Raw genomic sequence first — 21,876 nt, forward strand, 5'->3', positions numbered from 1 at the left:
TGAAGATAATATTTGAGGTGAGTTATCATTTTGGTCTTCAATAAACACAGTGAGGCTAGCCGTGTTACTTAAAGATGGTGACCCATGATCTTTGGCTTCAATCACTACACAGAACATATGTATTTTTTCATAGTCAAGTGAATTTACTAAAAATATTTTGCCCGAATCTGAATCAATTTTAAGGAAGTTAGTAGATTTAACTCCTTCACTACTGCTCGGTAAAAGAGTATAAGAAAGCCAAGCATTCTCATTAATGTCTTTGTCTACAGCCGAAACTTGTAAAATCAAAGTTTCTGGAAGGGTATTTTCAAGAACCGAAATTTTATATGAAGGCTGTAAAAAAACTGGAGGATTGTCATTGACATCCAACACAGTGAAAGTTATAGAAGTAGCTGAAGATAAAATAGGAAATCCAGTATCAGTGGCTAAAATAAGAACATTGTACACTTCTACAGACTCTCTATCAAGGCTATGCTTGAGGACTAATGAATAATAATTCGAGAATTTAGATTCTAATGTGAATGGAAAGTGATCGGGTATTTCACATGACACTTTGCTATTGTTTCCAGAATCTCTATCGGTGACAGTTAAAAGTGCTATGACAAAACCAAGTCTAGCATCTTCTTTGATGATACTAGACAAAGATGTAACTTTAATTTCAGGAGCATTGTCATTGACATCAGTTATTTCCACAATGATCTCACAGTGTCCTGTCAGTGGTAGCTGACCATGATCTTTAGCTTGTATTTGAATCTCATAAAATGCCCTTTCTTCATAGTCCATATTACTTCTAAGACGAAGCTCTCCTTTCTCCTTGTCTATATCAAACTTCTGCTGCACCTTCACTGGCACAATACTGCTAAATGAGTATTCAATCTCCCTATTCCTGCCATCATCATTATCAGTTGCGTTCAGGATTATCAGGACAGATCCTACTGGATAATCTTCGGGTATGGTTACTCTGTAGAGTGGATCTGGAAAAACTGGTGGATTATCATTAGCATCTTGCACTAGAATTTTAATCTGAGTTGTTCCAGTCATTTTTGGTCTTCCACAGTCAGCTGCGGTTAGGGTTAATTCATAAATCTCCTGTTGCTCTCGGTCCAAAGTATTTTTCAATAGCAATGTTAATGATTTAATTGTGTAATGACTTCCATGAGCATCTATATCAAAGAAGTCATTTGGGCTGACAAAATAGAAGCAAACTGAGTTTGAGCTGGCATCTGGATCAAAAGCTCCTTCTAATGGGAAGTGGCTGCCAGGATCAGTTGACTCCGCAATTGCCAAGACAATCTCATTTTCTTTGAAACATGGTTCATTGTCATTAATATCTAAGATGTTTATTTCTATGTGATAAAGTACTAATGGCATATCCATTACAAGTCCCAGTCTTATCACACAATGTAAGCTGCTGGCACACAGATCTTCACGATCAATCCTATGTGTAATATGAAGAGTGCCGGTGATGGAGTTAATAGCAAAATGCTGAATCTTAGTATCATAGGTCATATGGAACTTACGATTGTAGAGAAGTTTTGGGTCCATTTGTAAATCCTGTGCTAAATTCCCAATTATGGTTCCTTTTTCTAGTTCTTCCACAATTTCATACCTGATCTGCCCATTTGTAACATCAGTCAAACAAATCATCAGGTGTATCCCCATCCACCAGAGCAAGGTCCAGTGCTTCAGCAGTGCTAAACCCATACTGCAGGCGGGAAAGCAACAAGTGTGTGAAGACAAGATTGTGACAGTGTATTATAAGGTTTCAGGTAACAATTGATATTCTTCATTTATGAAGAAAGGACATGACAGAAAATATATGTGCATCATTTATTCACTTCATCCTCACCTCCATGACAGGCTAAGGCATAGTGACATCTTGTGGGCTCAGTAAGAATTAAGATGCTCATTGTGCTGAAAGGCATCGTCCTTTTATGGTTAACAAAGATCATTGCAGGTAAAATGGAAAATTATCCTTTTTTTAATTGCTTTTATGTATCAATTCTTCTTTGATTGTTGTCATTTATTAGGAACTCTCATAGTTCACCCCTAATCGATAGCAATCCATCCCTGTCATCTGATGATCTGATCTGAGACCTGTACTTGGGTGATCAAAATATGATCACAACAGATTTGTATCCCTTGGGGGAAAGCAAAAAAGCTCCCTGATTGCAGACATAAATCTCCCCTAAGGATTTGATATTACTGAAAATAGAATAGCAATTTGAGTTTTTTTTAACATTGGTTGGGCAAGTGCACCTCAATTGAAGAGGTTGGCCACTTATTCAAAACTATACTAGGGAAGTATAGGACCCTAATTGGTAGTGTTGAGAAGACATGAACCGCATAGTTCGGGTTCATGCCAAACTTTGAGGTATCGAGTCGTCCAGGACCTGACACCCAACTTCATTATAAGTTGGGCTCTGGGTTTGGTTTTGGCGCAACCCCTTGCTGCTAATGCCTGCAATCCATCCTGGTACTGATCGACAGGCCATGCACGCACCAGTATTAGTATATTGCCATCATGGGGAGGATTGTTGTTCCCTAATGAAATAATTGAGAATGATGACCGTCCAAAAAAGGTGGTGCACTACTCTTCCAGCATGTTAGTCCTGCCACAATTGACATGCCACTGACTTTGCAAGCAACATTTAAACAGTTAACGCCCCGCAATTGGCATGTGGGTGCTCCTGGTTGGGGTCTGAGTTTGGTAAATTTGGGTTGTAATAGGTTCTGGTCATCACCACTAAAAGGGTCACTCATATTATATTTACCCCATTGACATAAGTATAACCACTTTCATAACAATGATACAAGATACAACATGAAACTTAATGAGCATAATATGGGTGACCTTATTAAGGTCATATGGCCAACCCCTTTAAAAAAAAAACAGAAACATACAGCACCATGCCAGCCAGGAGTGGGTGGGTCAGTTTGAAAAAGAGGTCCCCGGAGCAACAGAGCAACAGAGCAACTTTTGAAAAATCAATTCTAACTTGTAAAAACCTTTAAAGGACGTCTACCATCAGATATACTGATGGTAGATTGCTACAATGTTCTTACTCAGAGTGGTGTCTTCGTTCATATACAGTTTTTATTAAAGTAAAATATGGTAATGAGCTGGAGACACTCAGGCTAACGTCACCTGAGTTACAGAGGCTTTTTTGTAATGTAATGTATTCTTTTTTACATTCAAAGTAAATAAAAAAGAAAACCATAAAGTAATTCTATATTGTGTAACAGTCATTTTAATATATTATATTTATAGTTTTGGGTAAGTGGTGCGACGTTGTGATGTTTTGCTAGATGTGTTTTTTTACTTTTTATGCCCCCAATAAGGCTATAAAAGACCCCTTACAATCTTACAGTTTTTTTGCTATATTTATTTTTCTTTTTTACAAGTTTTCTATTGTACCTGGGTCACCTATAAGGATCCCATTTACAGGGGGATCAGAGCTGTACTTGGCCGATCAGATAAAGCATTTTTGGTAAACCTTTCCGAACTGGTGATAGAGTGACTGCCAGTCCTATAGAGACTGTGGCACTGCCACCTCCTCTATTCCCTACATAGAACTACTTAAAGGGGTTTTCCCACTAATCAAATTTAGGCCCTATCCAAAGGATAGGGCCCAACTTACTTATCGGTGGGGGTTTCAGTGATGAGACCCCCACAGATCATGAATTCAAGGGGTCCGATGAGTTTCCAGTTAGACCCCACTGACGCTCCTGGAGAGTAATGGCCGCACATGCCCGTTCTGCTCCATGCATTTCAATGGAGCTGACAGAAATTCCTGAACGCTACATCACTGAGAACCCCACCGATCAGCAAGTTAGGCCCTATCCTGTGGATAAGACCAATCTTTGATTCGTGGGAAAAACCTTTTAAGTCCTACGTACTTAAAGGAGAAGGCAAAAGTGGTAATAAATCTCTTCTACCTTTTCTCCAGGCTCTCCTTCTTTCTCTGTCAGATCAGTAAAAGAGCATGAGAAATTACACTGATGCCAAAAGACTTAACTGTGGACTTGGAAACAGTACGAGTTAAGGAGTCATTAATAGAAAATTTAAATTTTTTTTATCCACAAAGACGCACATTTTGGGCACCTATTGGATTAGAGGTTTGTGACGTAATATTGTATGAATGATAAACATGCTTTTATTTTGCATGCTTCCTAAATGCTGCAACTAAGATGGTGTTTTTCTGTGGATCAACAGATCCCAGTATCTTTCTTATCCTGGAAACACACCTCCTGGAATAGACACAGCCAGTTCCTGGAAATTACAGAGAAATTCTGCTAACAATGTTACAGATTCACTGAGCGTGATCGGAACTATCACTGCCATATATGGACTATGGAGAAATTATACCACAGTGCTACGTTCATGTGGTAATTAGAGAACCAATCATCTGTGTAGTCACTCCTTGCTAACTGTGGAGTCCCCCTCCAAAGTTGTTTGTATGTAAGGTTATGTGTTGGCAATAAAATAGAGAACTATTTTGGTAGGTACCACTTCCTCCTGAGGAAGATCTTTATTCCATACTCCAGTTTTGGTGTGATTTCTTTGAGCTCAGTCAGCAACCTATGTAAGCTATTAGAATACCTGGATTATTTTCATTCACATTTTAATTCTTGAATTTATGATGCTACAGATCACCATGCCCACTCATTGCCTTCAACAAAAAAAGCGAAGGTTACTTCTTCATAAGTGCCAGTGCCTCTGACCTTATTCTAGAGGAGTTACAGTAGTTTACCGAAATGTCTACACATCTAGTTATGAAATTTTATGGAATATTCAGTAACATACAGTACCAATTTATAACAAGTAATGAACATAGCACATTAAGAGCAAAATATAAAAAACTACATTGTATATTCTGTGGTTTCCATCAAGCTTCAAGCTATCACACCAGTAATCTATAGTAAATTTTAAAGCAGCTTAAAGGGGTATTCCCACAAAGACAAGATTCTTAAAGGAAACCTACCACTTGAAGTGGCAGGTATAAGAGGGAACTACCGAGCACCAGCTCAGGGTGAGCTGGTGCCGGAGCTTATTTTTGTTAGTGTTTTAAACCGCAGTATCGCGGTTAAGTCATATTCTATATTATTGTGTCCTGCAAGGGGATGTCTAATTGAAATATATCTTTCTATAGGCTGCTATTAGAGTAATTTACACTGTTCCAGCATTAGAGGTCAATGTTGCTATCGGACCTTAATGATGTCTTCTGTTTAGGTTACTGCTATAGCCAATTCTTGATTTAAGCTGTGACTTACACAAATGGGCCATCACTGAAGAGGCAGGAAGTCACATCTCATCTGTATGCAGATCACAGCTGAGACAAGTGCTTGGCTACAGTAGTCACCTGGACAGAAATAAAACATCAACAGACAATGCCATCAGGGACCGGCAATAGCACTGACCAGTATGCTGGGACGAGTATTTTTTTAATTAACTACACCATTTGAAGCTTATATGGCAATTTTTTTTACAAAATATAAGAAATGAGGAAAAAAGTTGCCAGACCCTAAAGAATTTTTTTTAAAGTTTTCAATAATTCTGATGCATCACTTGTGCATTTATATTTGAGCTACTAGTTACTTTATAAAAATTTGGCAGGTAAAGGCACCCCAACCCTGGACACATGTTGTTGCCTACCTCGCTCCACACACTTTTCTTGAAGTGAACAGAAAATAAGACGTAATTTTCAAGGAATGTACCAGAAAGTGTGAAACTGTGGTGCAAGTCATGAAATATCAGCCAAACAGTCATCTATTTTTCATAAAATAAATACCCTATCAAAAATGCCACAATGTCCTTGTCTGTAAATCCTCAAGAAATAAGGCTTCCCAAGCACACAAGAAATTGTTTTAACTTTTATACATCTACTTGGTGCCCCATCCATTACCTTAAAGGGGTATTTCCATCTGGGCATTTACATTTAATTAAATTCATTTGCCATATTTAAACATTTCTTCATTGGATGTTATTAAAAAAAAGGTTCCTGTGAAGATAATTTCTCAAAAATGTAGTCATATGGTCCCTTAGAAATGAGATGGCTTCCTTGGATATGACCACCTCTGCTGGAGTGATAGCACAAAGAAACAAAAGGTTTTTGTATATGAAATGTCCAGGAGTTACTACATGTCGCACAGCCGTCCTGTGGTAATGAGGGCTGAATCCAGGAGGTCAGGCAGGACTCAATGGTGCATGTCTGGCCACTGCTGCCAGAGTGTGACATGGTTGTATCCGGGGAAGCTATCACGTTTCTGAGGGACAAAATGACTACATTTATGAGAATTATCTTCACACAGGAACATTTTTTTAATAACATCCAATTGAAGAAATGTTTACATATGGCAAATTAATTAAATTAAATGTAAATGCCCAGATGGGAATACAGTACATGGCAGGCAGGCAGGTATAAATATTTAATAAGGCAATGGCACGCGTTTGTTTAACCCCCCCTGATCCATTTTTTGTCTGACTTTGCACATTCTTTTCAGTGAAAACTGCTCACACATGTATTTATAAAGTGTCCACGACTAAATTTAAAAGCAGCTTAAAGGGGTATTCCCACAAAGACAAGATTCTTAAAGGAAACCTACCGTGCCAGCGGCTCATTCACTTCCTATGTAGCCGCGAGTACCGTCGCGCGCATGGTGCACCGAGCGCGTACCTCCCTGCGCCGAAGCAGATCCGGTCATACAGTTTAAAATGTGTTTTAAACCGCGATACTGCGGTTTAAAACACTAACAAAAATAAGCTCTGGCACCAGCTCACCCTGAGCTGGTGCTCGGTAGTTCCCTGTTATACCTGCCACTTCAAGTGGTAGGTTTCCTTTAAATATACTCAGGATAACAAAATAACACATTCTCTAATTCACTGTTATTTAGCATTCCACAGATATAAATCGGTTCTGGTGTATGCAATTTTGTTTGACCCAGGATCAGACCATAAATTTTCTGGCATAGGATTAGGTATGGCAGATTCTTCTTATGATATTTTTTCTGCTCGCTGAAGTCTCTCTGCACTCCACACATACACACTTCCTGCCGGCAAGCAGTGTGATGAGACTAAATCTACAAGCTACAAGCAAAATAACATCATTATAGCAGAGGACTGTCTGTTTTATAGCTCAGATGTAGCTCATATATAGAAGAGCTGATTGTGTCATTGTATGTTATATCCATCTCATGGATCTCATCATCTCTTATCTCTGATCTGTCTCATCAGAGAGTCCCAGCCCACACTCTGGTATATTATACTGACCATCACTGAGAGTTATAAGAGCTAAAGCAGCAGTAAAACTGAGTAAAATTGTAAAGTAAGGGGGTAAAATTATTTTTATTTTGTAAACATTACTAGCATATTAAAATCTGAGAACTTTCTTTTATGGGAAAACCCCTTAAATGTGGAATATAACATTTATGTAAATCAACTGAAATACTCACCTGAAAGGAACTTCCGAAAACCCCAGCATTTATTCTTCTTGTTGTCTGAAGAGTATTGGGTGTGAAAACCATCAAGTCATTTTTGGGCTGTGCAGAATTCAAGTATAACTTATATTGGCTTTCCTGTGAATACATCCAACTCCCTCCAGTGTTGGAACAGATTTTGTAATTTTCCTTCAACTCATTGACCTCTTCTCTGTATTTTTGCCATTTTAAAATAGTAAAAACAATTAAAGTAATGAGAAATATAGTTGAGATTACACAAATAGCAACTACCAAAAAAACATTTGTATCTAAAAAATCCTCATCTGAGCTGGCATCTTGAGGCTCATTCAAAACTTCTTCCCCTGATTCCACCAAGGAAACAAAGACTTGAGCTACAGCAGTCATGGCTGGCTCTCCATGGTCCCTAGCAACAACAGTTAGTTTGTACTCTTGACCATCTGAGTCCATGAAGAATCGTTTAACATTGATTTCTCCAGTTTGTTGGGAAATTGAAAAGGGTATTTTTGGTGACATATCCTTAAAACTATACGATAACCAAGCATTGTATCCAGAGTCCAGATCCATTGCTTTCACTTTGACTACAGGTTGTCCAGGTTGAGCTGATTTTGGAGTTTTGACTGAAGACTCATAAAGGAAAAATGAAGGAGCATTGTCATTGATGTCTTCAATGAAGATATTTAGTATTAGACTAGAGCTGAGTGGAGGTAGGCCTGCATCAGTGGCTTTCATATGACATTGGAAATAAGTCACTTGTTCATGATCAAATGAAACTAAAGCAAATAATTTGCCATTTTCAGGATTGATGGAGAGGTAGGAGGATATAGGAATTCCATCAACTCTGCTATCAAAAATTGAATATGAAATAAAAGAATTTTGGCCAACGTCTGGGTCGAAGGCCGACACTGTATAGATTTGCGAACCTGGTGGATTGTTTTCTTTGATAACAAGTGTGTCAGAAGATTTCAAAAAGTAAGGAGAGTTATCATTGATATCACTGATATCAAGCTCAAGTGTTTTTGAAACCAACATTGGTGGTGAACCTTCATCTGTGGCAGTTATTGTAATTTCATATTTAGATTTAAATTCTCTATCTAATGGTGCATCTACTGTCAAAGAAAAATCCCCCATAAATGCAGGATTTATTCTAAATGGCATATTTTTGGAAATTTTACAATTTACTTTTCCATTTAATCCTGAGTCTTTATCATAAACACTAATTATGGCAATTGTTGTTCCTTGTGGCGAATCCTCTGGAATAGGAATTGATAGTGATGTTAAGGTTATCTCTGGAGGGTTGTCATTGACATCTATAACAGTCACTAGAACTTTGCAATGACCAACCATTGGTTGATCTCCATTATCAAAAGCATCAACCTGAAGTTCATATCTTTTAGTAGTTTCAAAATCCAAAGTCTCTTTAAGTTTAATTTCACCTGACTGAGAATTCAAGCTAAAAATGCGCATTATTTTTGTTGATGACAATTTGCTAAACGCATACATGATTTCTCCATTTCTTTCTTGGTCTAAGTCAGTGGCATTTAATCTCACAACTAATGTTCCTACTGGTGCATCCTCTGGCACGTTACATTGGTAAAATGGTTGATCAAAAGTTGGAGAGTTGTCATTTACATCTTCTACAGTAATGATAAGCTGTGTGGTGCCACTCAATCTTGGTTTGCCACCATCATAAGATGTTAGAGTAACATTGAGTATAGACTTCTCCTCTCTGTCTAGTGGCTTTTTCAGAACAAGTTCTAAAGTTCGGATTTCATTCATATATTTTTGAAAATCTAATACAAAGTAGTCATTTATGCTTAGTTCATAGCTCTTCACTGTATTTGTCCCAATATCCGCATCAACTGCTCCTTCTAGTGGAAAACGAGAACCTGCAGCTTTCCATTCTGAAATCACCAGGTTATATACAGTGGTAGAAAAAGCTGGACTATTGTCATTTATATCTTCTATTTCTATATCTACACGATACATCTGCACAGGCTTATCTACAATAACCTGCAGTGGTATAATGCAGAATGTTGTATCTGGACATATTTCTTCTCTGTCTATAATATTATTAACAAACAAAATACCATTCTGCAAATTAACCTGAAAAAAGTCCCGATCATCTCTAGATACTATACGCAGCATTCTAGGATTGATCTCACCTATTTCCAGTCCAAGATCTTGAGCAATTCTTCCAACATATGTCCCATGTTTGGATTCCTCAGGGATGATGTAATGCAGCTGACACAAGACCAGATCCCAATAGGATTGCAGGAAAAAGAATAACACCAACCTGATCCTGCCTTCATATTGATATATTAGCCAGAGCATTTCTTCTGTTTCTAAATATTGAAGTTAATATTGATAAATCCAGCTTTGTTGGAACCTAGAGATCGAAGATAGCTCAGGTCTTGCTCAAGTGTTCATAAACTGAAGACAAACCAGCAAAGATGGAGGAAAATGATTTCTGTATTCTTGAGCGATAGATAAGTGAGCAGTGACATCTACAGTCTGTTTAAGATTTTACAATTGATTTTTCCCCAAAAAAATCTGCAATAGCATGTTAGATTATCTTATAAAAGTATTGGTTTAATTTTAAGTCATATTCTACATTATTGTGTCCTGCAAGGGGATGTCTAATTGAAATATATCTTTCTATAGGCTGCTATTACAGTAATTTACACTGTTCCTGCATTAGAGGTCAATGTTGCTGTCGGACCATTTAGGTTACTGCTATAGCCAATTCTTGATTTAAGCTGTGACTAACACAAATGGGCCATCACTGAAGAGGCAGGCAGTCACCTGTCATCTGTATGCAGATCACAGCTGAGACGAGTGCTTGGCTACAGTAGTCACCTGGACAGAAATGGAACATCAACAGACAAAGCCAGTGATGGGCAACCTTTTGAGCTTGGTATGTCAAAATTCGCCAAAAAACCGAGCATAACTCGGGTGGTGTGTCACCTTGACAAAAAAACATATTTTTGTGATATTTATAGTTTAAATAACAAATATGTATGCTATTTAACTTTTAGGGTACTTTAACCATGGATTGTCTGATTGATCCTACCATGTACTGCCATACAGGTGTGAAATTGCTTAGTAACCTGCAAACTTTCAGTCACGCCGCTGTCCGCATTTCCTTCATGCCCTCTTGGCATGGAGAAGGTGTGCGGAGCAAAATAATCGCAATGTCTGGAGATTTGCAAGGAGTTGCAATTATTTCATGGCTTGTATGTCACAAAACTGACACACAAGCCCTGATTACTGTCTTCTATCATACAGTGCACTGACCTTACTCACTGTATGATGGGAGTTTTTGTCCTCCCTGGTCCCTGCTGTGGAGATGGTCATTGTAGAGGTGGCAGCTGCTGGGACATCACACAGGGCAGCAGCGATGTGGCCTCTGACTGTGCTGCCACCCTACACCCACCACAACTATCAGGAGCTGCAGAGGAGTCTCCCTGGTTTTCGGCCGGGTCACCTCTCCTGCTGTGCCCTGGGCTGATACCTGTGCTGAATGGAGACACTAGGCACAGCTCACACATGGGGAGGGGCCGGCCCGGGGGAGGAGGAGGAGGGGGGAGTGCTGGAAGCTCAGTGCAATCTCTCAGCCTCCCGGCTACTGCACCTGATCATGTAGGATGAAACTTAACTCTCAGGCAGCCGCGTGTCAGTGAAAATGGCTATGTGTGTCAGCACTGACACACGTGTCATAGGTTAGCCATCACTGGACAAAGCCATCAGGGACCGGCAATAGCACTGACCAGTATGCTGGGACGAGTATTTTTTTAATTAACTACACCATTTGAAGCCTATATGGCAATTTTTTTTACAAAATATAAGAAATGAGGAAAAAGATGCCAGACCCGAAAGCATTTTTTTAAAGTTTTCAATAATTCTGATGCATCACTTGTGCATTTAGATTTGAGCTACTAGTTACTTTATAAAAATTTGGCAGGTAACGGCACCCCAGGCCACATGTTGTTGCCTACCTTGCTCCACACACTTTTCTTGAAGTGAACAGAAAATAAGACGTAATTTTCAAGGAATGTACCAGAAAGTGTGAAACTGTGGTGCAAGTCATGAAATATCAGCCAAACAGTCATCTATTTTTCATAAAATATATACCCTATCAAAAATGCCACAATGTCCTTGTCTGTAAATCCTCAAGAAATAAGGCTTCCCAAGCACACAACAAATTGTTTTAACTTTTATACATCTACTTGGTGCCCCATCCATTACCTTAAAGGGGTATTTCCATCTGGGCATTTACATTTAATTAAATTCATTTGCCAAATTTAAACATTTCTTCATTGGATGTTATTAAAAAAAAAGGTTCCTGTGAAGATAATTTCTCAAAAATGTAGTCATATGGTGCTTAATGAATAAATTCACCCCATGGGCTTTATTTTGCCCAAAGCTCTGTTAGAACTACATCATCCATTCTCCCTTTCCTTAGTTCTCCTGTAGTCTTTGTGATATTTTTCCAACATATGGGGTAATATTGCTGTCTTTACAGGTTTTTTCACCAAACAATGCCAGGTCCGACCTGACGTAGCTCTGCCTGGCTTAGGCCTCTTGATGTATGCGGGGGGATGGTGGTGGGCATGGCTTCTATCATACGCCAGTGTGTGAGAAGCGGCGTATGATAAATCTGCCCCTATGTGTATCATTTTCATCTATTCAAGATAAAGGACTTATTTTTTTTGGGGGGGGGGGATGTTGACAAAATACATTTTTAAACTATGTAATTTGGCAGGCTAATTAGAAACCAATATGAGCCAACGGTAAGGAGAAAAATTAATGTAAGGTATCAGAACCATTTTTCCTCTGTCTAACCCCTGAAATGTCACAGATGCTATTGAATATCATAATATGTTAGACAGCTGTCTAAATACTGTAGTAAAAACACCCCTGTAGCATATAGCTGATACCTGCAACAGATGGTGCAGATACAACTCCTTTGCCAGCATCAATCCTGTATTTCTGGTATAACACCAGTGATGCAAATTAACACAATGTGGAACCAAGGGAATAAAATTCATGCATGAGTAAACATTACAATTCTCACTGCAATTAACCAAAATAAAACATTTTCATTAAAAAACAAGTGCCCTTTTCCCATTAACAATACTCCAGCTTAAATTATACTATAAAGTATTTATTTTGCTTATTTTATACAGTTATTGAAAAAATATAATACATAAAATGTTGTGTTTGGTTGGTTCAAAACTGTGCATGTACACTTTGTGTCCTCAGACGCTGGATATTACCTAATTCTGACATTATTTCTAAATTGAACAGTGCAAACAAAAACACTGTAGCTAAAACACTACACATCAGCAATTATGACACAACTGTCACACATAAACATTAATAAACAAACTATTCCAACAAATTCCAACAAATAATCTATTCTTAGAATAGACGCACTTATAGACACTCTAAGAAATATTTATTAAAAACTGAAGCTCCTTTCAATGTCAATTTATATATTTCCCAAGTCATCCACCCCCTACCTTGGGTTTCGCCAATATGGTTTCTTCTTGAAGAAGCCCCAGAAGAAGCCGTGTTGGTGAAACCCAGGGTCGAGCGATTTTAGATGTGCTGTGTATTGTTTTACCAAATGTAAGTATTTGACTATTAACCCCTTTCCGACATGTGAAGTAATAGTACTAGTAAAATAGTAATAGTAAAAGGAAGATTAGTAACTGGTGTATGCATTATTCCCTAGAATACAAACAGGGGTGACAGTCTATTGACATGTTGGAGGGGAATGAAACCCTGCAGCTGATGCCCTAAATGTGAAACCTATTCCTGGATGAAGTCTTGCAGTTTCCTCCTTGTGAAAATATACAATTGAAAGGAGTTGTCACCGTACACTTTGAGATTTGGTTTTTAATTTTTCTTAAAGATTTTAACTGAGGGACTGGTTTGGGACTGTGAGCTCCGTATTGTGTATGGGTATGTGCAAACTCATGAATATAAATATAGACGTATAGACACTTGGTAGTTTCATCCTATATACACAAACATAATGACTAGATCTATCCTATGACTTTTTTTAACAAACAAACTGGACTTAGAATTTTTTCGGAGAGCAGCCAAGGTAAATAGAGATGTGAGTAGATTGGAATATAAAGATAGGTTCATAAATGTTGGGATATTTACTGATGGGGGGGTCTGATTACAATGCACAAATACTTGTAAATGTATGTATTGTTGCAGTATATTATTAACTATAAAAGCAGTGAGATTATGGAACTCACTGCCATAGACTGTTGTTATGGTTGATACATTTGGGAAATTTTAAAACAGTCTGGAAGCCTTTCTCGTTAGTTTAAATATCACATTTTGGTAACTAATGTCTTTGGAGTAGACATTCTATATTCTATTTTTTTTTTTTTGTAAACTATATACCTCAGAGACGCCAATCAGAGTGAGAGAGGAATAGAAAAATAAATAAATTAATGAATAAAATAAATAAATAAGTAATTAAAAAAACAACCAACAAATAATAATTCTAAGGATAAAAATATTACCTAATATGTGGTCTATTTATCCATAATTACCAGATATCCCTTAAGGGCAATGCTCTACCTGATGTGCATATCTCTTTTTATTCTGCTGTGATTAAAAGATCCAGTCTCATTTTCCACTCCTCAACATTAGGTGGCTGAACAGATTTCCAGTTATACATTATGATTTCGCTAGCTATCAGCAAGCCTTTCATCCCATACAATATACGTGACTGCGGGCCCAATACTCCAACTTTAGTACCCAGGACACATATTTTTGGATCATTAGGTATCTGACTAGAAAATATTAATTGTAGTCTTTCGACTAAATCCCTCCAATATCATTGCAGTTTTGGGCACCTCCACATCATGAGAACCAAGTCTGCATCAAACAAATTACATTTCGGGCATTTCTTATTCTTATCTATCCTAAAAAGGTTCAGCAATTTAGGAGTGTAATATACTGCATGAGTCAAAAATTTTTTGGATATGATATAGGACATACTGCTAGTCACTTTTGAAATCATATTCAAACAGTACATCCATTCATTTATTGATAAATCCTCAAATTCCTCTTTCCATTTGTTAGAACATGCCCTATTCAATATTTTCAATTGCTGATATACCTTTGCCATAAAACCTCTACTATTGACATGTTTGTATATCATCCTAAGAATAATATGTTCCTCCCTCTTAAATTATTCCTCCCCAAGAACCACCCTGAAGGTATACCTGAGTTGCACATAGTAAAACCAATCCTCAGCACACAAACCATATTCTGAACACAATTCTTCAAATGATTTGAATCCTCTTTCATGTAAAACCTGGTGAATATATAATACCCCTTTTTCTCTCCATACATGTGAATTCTTCTAAGAGACCTAGAGACCAACTATTAAACCCCCATATAGGTGTCTCAAAAATAACCCTTACAACCCACAATTAATTTCAACTGCTCCCACACCCATTGCATCATTGTAAAAATGGGAAACTTATTCTTAAAGGGGTATTCCGGGAATATGAACGTCTGACATAAAAACCCATGATGATATAAATAAATGAATACAACACTACTCAATGTCATTAGGCACAAACATCTTAACTATTTGTGCCCAGACAACCCTATCATTCCCATCTTCCATGGATTACCAAAAATTCATAAGGATAACTTCCCACCTCCTCTCAGACCGATCATTTCGGGTATTGGTTCAGTTAATGAGAAACTTTGTAAATGGATAGATGACCTTTTGCAACCCCTAGTAACTATGCTCCCAGGATATCTGAGGGATAGTAAAGAAGTACTTAGAATTTTCGAAACATTTACATGGAAGGACAATTACATTTGGGTAACTTGTGTCGTCACTGCTCGATACAGTTCAATACCACATGATTTGGCCATTACTGCATTAGCACACCACCTATATAAATCCAGCACATATTCGGTTGAGCTATGCGAATTTATGATTGATGCCACAAGGTTTTTGCTCTCCCATAATTATTTTTCATTCGATGGGGCCTTCTTCCTCCAGACGAGGGGTTCGCCAATGGGGGCACGCTTTTCGCCCTCATTGGCAAACCTATTTATGTCCTGGTGGGAGGAGGAGTTCATCTACTCAGACAAGAATGTATTCAGGGGTGGCATCGTCTGGTACGGGCGGTACATCGACGACATATTGATTGTGTGGTCGGGAGGTGTGCCGTCCGTGCCAGACTTTGTCGCCTATATCAATAACAACAATGTTAACCTTAAATTCACATACAATGTTAATGACACAACGACTTCCTTCCTGGATCTCCTATTAGTGGGCCTCCCATCACAGAATAGGGTAGTGTCCACGCTATATAGAAAGCCCACAGCAGGAAACACCATCCTTAATGCATCTAGTAATCACCCTGCCCATACAGTGAAAGCCATCCCAGTAGGTGAATTCACCAGGTTCACCAGGCTGCTCGGACCATGAAGACTTCATGTATCAAGCCAATGCACTCAGCACTAGATTATCCGTTCGGAAATATCCGAATTGGATGATACAGAGAGGCTTCAAGATAGGCCAAAGCAAGAATCGTTCCGAGATGTTGTCATGCATTAGAGGTAACAAGAAAAGTAGGGATCCATCAAAAAACCCCAATAATTCTGCGGTCACTTTCTCTACCCAATATAGCTCTGATTATAATAGGGTAGTCAATGTCCTTAAACAAAATCTCCCGATATTATACCAGGACGACAAACTTAGAGCCATCTTAAAGAACGGGTGTAACTTTGTGTCCAGAAAAAGACAAACCCTTGGGTCTATTCTCTCTCCGAGCTTATTTACTAGCGACAATTCCCACACGAAAACTTGGCTCGACACCAAGGGCTTTTTTCGTTGCGGCACATCTCGATGCAATGTTTGCATTTATTCTAAATGTGCTGATCACTTTTTTTCTACTAATGAAACGTGCAAATATCCTATCAAAACGTTTATTAACTGTGATACAACATTTGTTGTTTACATCATTGAGTGTACCGAATGCAAAGTCCTCTATGTAGGATCTACCACTCGTAAACTGAAAACCAGGATAGCGGAACATCTAAGGGACAGCACAAAAGATCTATCTTGTAACATGTCAGGTGCCTATAGGCACTTTGCAAGTGTACATTCAGGTGAAACAGGCACATTTCGTTTTTTGGGCATAGAAAAAAATTTTTCCCCGAAAAGAGGAGGCAACAAAAAGAGTGTGTTATTACAGAGAGAGGTCCTCTGGATTTTTAGGCTAGGAACACGTTTTCCGACTGGCCTAAATTTCAGAACGGACTTCTCATATTTCTATTGAAAAGCCTCCAACATATCAGTGTCGATTCTTTTTCCCAAATCATCAGTACTTACCCTTTGTTGTACTTTGTAATCTGACTACTTTTGAAATGCTACTTTTGTGACCAAATCTGTTTTACTTTGGCACCTATGGACTTGATATTGTTGTTATTTTCCTATAAGTCATTTTTCTATAAGATATTTTGTATTCCTATGTTAAAGCCTGTACGACGAGGATTAATATATGTACAAATTTCATTGTACTGCTTGTTCGGGGATTATGTATTCCACATGCCCCTTTCGCTGATGCAATGTATCACATGATACAGCACGTGACGCACACGCCCATCCATTGACGTAGTGCATCACATGATCCGTACACACCCCCAGGCTGTGATTGGTAGTTGTTGCTTTTAAATTGATGAGATGATGTATTGTTTGTATGCCATGACTAAGGGCACAAGTTGCCCGAAACGCGTCGGCTGTTGTCTGCTTATCACACCATGTTTTTAATCCTATTGGAATAAAAGTCACGTTTTATGGAAGTGCTGCGATAAGTCTTTCTTCTCAAGATCCAATTCCCACGTCCGGGTCCCAGCGGACATCGCTCCTTGCACTCCAGGTGTGCTGGATTCACACATACAACCTTACCCCACAGTGCCGGAATCTCAAGACTGCCAGAAAGGGTGAGCCGCACGCACTTTTTTCATATTTTTGCTTCATTAGGCACAAAACTGAGCTTAAATAATTAGATTTTATGATTTACAAAATTTATGGCCTCTCTAAAGTAGGTGGAGTTATCACTAAGATGGCTGCCACTGGAAACTACAAGTTCCATGATCCTTTAGTTCTCAATAACTCCTCCTACCACTTATGCTCTGCTCCCAGTGATGATACAACAGACTTTCTTGCTCTGTTACCATAGTAATGATGTGTAACTGTCATCACCACAAGACCGGCCATACTGGATGCAGTGCAACCAACCGACTACAGCCAAACATAGTGGTGATCACATGACCTGCTCAGGCAGGTACAGGACATGTGATGTGGACATGTGACCAGCGGCCATCTTCTGTCCTGCAACGGACCGCGCGGAGGAAATTAACGGACTGATTAAAGGGCCAGTAGCATTTGAATTCTTCATTACAGTCTATGTTACCAGCATTTTTCTGCTAATGGAAGCAAAATTTTAAATATCAACTAATTACACATTAGCTTATATTTTGAGTACCCATTTGTATATGAATTATGCTGATTCCTGGAATACCCCTTTAAACTTGACCTTCAAAAACACAATGGGGAACATTTACTAAGGGCTTTGCGCCTGTTTTCTGACAGACTTTGCCCATTCTTTTAGGTGTCAACTGCTTGCACAGGTATTTAAGAAGTGTCCTTGCCGCTATTGTATCACACGTGACTCTTTTGTGGTGCATCTGCGCTTTCCATCATGCAACATCAAATTAGGGGGCGTTCCAGCGCTCAGTCAGACCGTGCGCCATATTTCACATGCAAAGTCTGTGGCACACCCTATGATAAAGTTGCACCACAAAAAAATTGGTGAACTCTGTTAGGCCAGTGCAGGGAAGTGACAGATTCATGATTTCTTTCACATGATCTTAATGAATCTGTTGCACCCTATACACAGGCACAGCACTTTTAGTGCAGTTTCCAACATTTTTAGTTAATATGCCCCTTTGGATTCTAAAATTCCCCAAATACTATAACCATTTAGAAATCCGCATTGGTTCCCAGTAATATATTGCACCAATTCTAAATTAAATTCTAAAATATTCGGTATTTGTGCTGACAAGAAGTACCTATGAAAATTTGGGAGTGACAAACCCCCTTTATTCACTGGGTATTATAATTTATCTAGGCTTATACATGCCCTCTTATCACACCAAATAAAGTCTCTTTTTTGTGCCTCCGGTGTTTTTTATATCCTGAGAGGAATTATTATTGATCAGTTCTGTAAAATGAAAATAGACCTTGGGCAATATAACCATTTTTAAAGGACATTGAAATGTACATTCTGGCCCAAACAGCTAATTTTTGTCTAACTTTTTTGAGCAGTGAATTGACATTTAAAGTAATATCATCTTCCAACTTCCTACTAATCACCCTTATATTTAATGTTATCTACCACCAAGAGTTGTCCAGAGACTCTGGTACTATTCACTGATGACCATTGGATTCAATTGAGTTAATAACCGCAGTTATCACATCATCAGATTGAGCCAAGAAAAGTAACAGGTCGTCAGCATACAACAACAATCTATCTTCCACTGGTCCATGTTTAAACCCCCTGCTCACATGCTCTTATAGTACAAGCCAGAGGCTCTAGGACTACTGCAAAGATCAAGAGTGACATAGGGCACCCTTGATGGGTTCCCCTCTGCAGTTGCCATGTAGCAGAGGCTCTGGCATTAACGCTTATTCTTGTCAAAGTGCCACTATAAAGCAGCCTTTTCCACCCAATGAACAGTTGCCTGAACCCCAAAGGCTTTGACCACATTGAGTGAGTCCACCATTTTATTACCCCGAGCCTCATATTGAGTTTGAATGTTCCACGCATGATATTAAGCTTAACTGATCTACCTGGCATGAATCCTGACTGATCATTATGAACAACCGACCAAATAACTTTTTGCAGCCTAGTTTCTAAGATTTTAGCTTAATGTTTATACTTGGTATTCAGCAGGGAGATCGGTCGGTATGACTCCACCTCTTGGGGGGATTTTCCTTCCTTCAGTCGCAATATAATTATAGCTTCTTTCAATGATTCTGGTAACATTTCTTCTGCATATAAATAATTGTACACCTTTAAAAGTTATGGCAATAAAATCTGAGAAAAGGATGATATAACCTCTGGAGGAATTCCATCTGTTCCCACTGCTTTTCCCCTTTTTAAAGCATCTCTTAGCTCTTCTAAATTTAGTGGTTGCTCCAAATTGTCTTCCTCCTCTATAGAGATATTGGGAATGTAAATAGAAGAAAGGACCGTCTTTATATCACTTATATCTGCCTTCAACATCTCAAAATATACCCTAAACTCCTCTCTTATTTCTTCTTGTGAGGACACTAATTGCCTCTTCTAGTCATTATTGTCCCGATACTATGCCTAGCTTGCTGTCCTTTAATTACCTTAGCAGGATGATTTGTTGAGACATACCGATCCATCACTGATTTCTGTCTACACATCTTTGAATCCGATGATGCTTTCTCTAAACAATGTCTCATCAAACATTCCTGAGCTTCAAACCACAGTTGTTTACGCTCTTCTGAAGGATCAGATACAAACTTCCCTTCCAATTCCGTTACTTTACTTTTCAGGTTTTGCTTATCAATTCTTTTTCTTTTTTTAATATACAAACTTGGTCAAAAATTAAGCCCCTCAGGTATGCCTACAATGTGTCACATAAGATTCTTTTGTCCACAATTCCATCATTCTCTCTCAAAAAACATTGTATCTCCTCTTCCCAGTTACGACTCTACTTAAGCAAATCAAACCAAAATGGTTTAACTTTATAGAAGGTGATCCCAGTATCTCAACTCCTCATCAAGGCAAACTAAATTGGTGAGTGAACGCATAGGCATCTTGTGTCTAAAGCAATTTTATCCAGTACAAGACACCTCTCATTTTTTGCAATTACCATATTTATTCTGGAAAGTGAGCCTTAGAGTAACATGTAAAATGTTGCCTGTTGAGATCTCTCTCTCTCTAGACATTTGATACAGGGATTAAGAAGAAATTATTTTCCATTCTATGGTCCAATTGGCATCTGTCTTATGTCGTTTTTTTGTCTTCCTCGTGGTTAACACTGTAGGATTATCTTATTATACTGTGAATTGGCCTTTTTTTTTAGCTAATCAAGTTTGGGTTGAGTACACAGTACCCCAAAAAATGTTCAGAGTAATCCTTATGCTTTCTGCCAAGTGGATGGAAATCTACATAATTAAATTGTATACATTATGTGTGTGTATAGTGTATGTTGTTTACCATTGTTGTGGAGTAACAGAATATTCCTCTTATATTGTATTCAATTGATTCAATGAGAGATTCTTATGAAAGCAAATTTAGCCAAATAAGCATTGAAACATGTATGTTCTTTACAAATGTATTAATACAATATCATTTTCATTTGCAAAAGCTGCCTGGCACAGAATACCCCTAAGTCAAGCTATGTATACAGGCGGTCCCCTACTTAAGAACACTCGACTTACATACGACCCATAGTTACAAACGGACCTCTGGATATTGGTAATTTATTGTACTTTTGTCCTAGGCTACAATAAACAGCTATAACAGTTATCAAATGTGTCTGTAATGAAGCTTTAGTGTTAATATTGATTCTTATGACGACCCAACATTTTTAAAATCCAATTGTCACAGAGACCAAAAAAGTTCTGGCTGGGATTACAATGTTAAAATATACAGTTCCGACTTACATACAAACTCAACTTAATAACAAACCTACAGACCCTATCTTGTATGTAACCCGGGGACTGCCTGTATACTCTAAAGTTGTATACACTTTGACCTAAGGCTTCTAACAGACGAATGGATGCTATGCCTGGGTGGGGACGAAGAAATAGTATTTGTTCGGTTGGAGAGGTGGAAGGATGAGCACTCCTCGCCCCTCCACTCTCCATAGAGAGGCACGCTGCTGGGCCATGGGTATGGCTATAGATGGAGCACGCTCTATATATCTTTCATGACAACACGCCGCCACGTACAAGGCAATCCTTTGATGTCCGTGTTCTAGCTACTGTTCATGCAGCCAGCACATGGGCACCATGAATGGTTGTTTGCAAGGGGCTTAAGTGTGAGAATGGAGAATATTTCGGATAAACACATTAAAATTTTCAGATTATTGGCTTCAAAACTATATTACATATATTTGATGTATTTTATTTTCTTTGACTTCAGAACAAAGGTTTATTGTAGAAATAAGCAGTTTGATTCCTCTAAAATGATCATAACACCACACTTTTTAGTATCTCATTTGCAAACAAAAATCAAATGTATTAGATGGAGGAAAATTCATTTACAACTACTGGAATCACACAGCCATGAGGTATAACACGTATTAAAATAAATAAGA

General features: G+C 38.3%; 1 protein-coding gene across 10 annotated transcripts in view; it reads right to left on the minus strand.

Moving 5' to 3' along the window:
• The window catches only part of LOC140126356 (protocadherin alpha-C2-like), a 217,662-nt gene that overhangs the window by 102,137 nt on the left and 93,649 nt on the right, over positions 1–21,876 (minus strand). Inside the window, exon 1 of one of the 10 annotated variants that reach the window (XM_072145740.1) lies at positions 7,453–9,910. The exons of the other annotated variants lie outside the window; for them this stretch is intronic. Within the exon in view, the coding sequence (XP_072001841.1) occupies positions 7,453–9,789 (2,337 nt within the window). The 5' untranslated portion in view covers positions 9,790–9,910. Of the gene's footprint in view, positions 1–7,452; positions 9,911–21,876 lie in introns of those variants that run through there. 10 annotated transcript variants of the gene reach the window in all.

Source organism: Engystomops pustulosus, chromosome 4, assembly GCF_040894005.1.
Source record: "Engystomops pustulosus chromosome 4, aEngPut4.maternal, whole genome shotgun sequence".
Taxonomy (NCBI): Eukaryota; Metazoa; Chordata; class Amphibia; order Anura; family Leptodactylidae; genus Engystomops; species Engystomops pustulosus.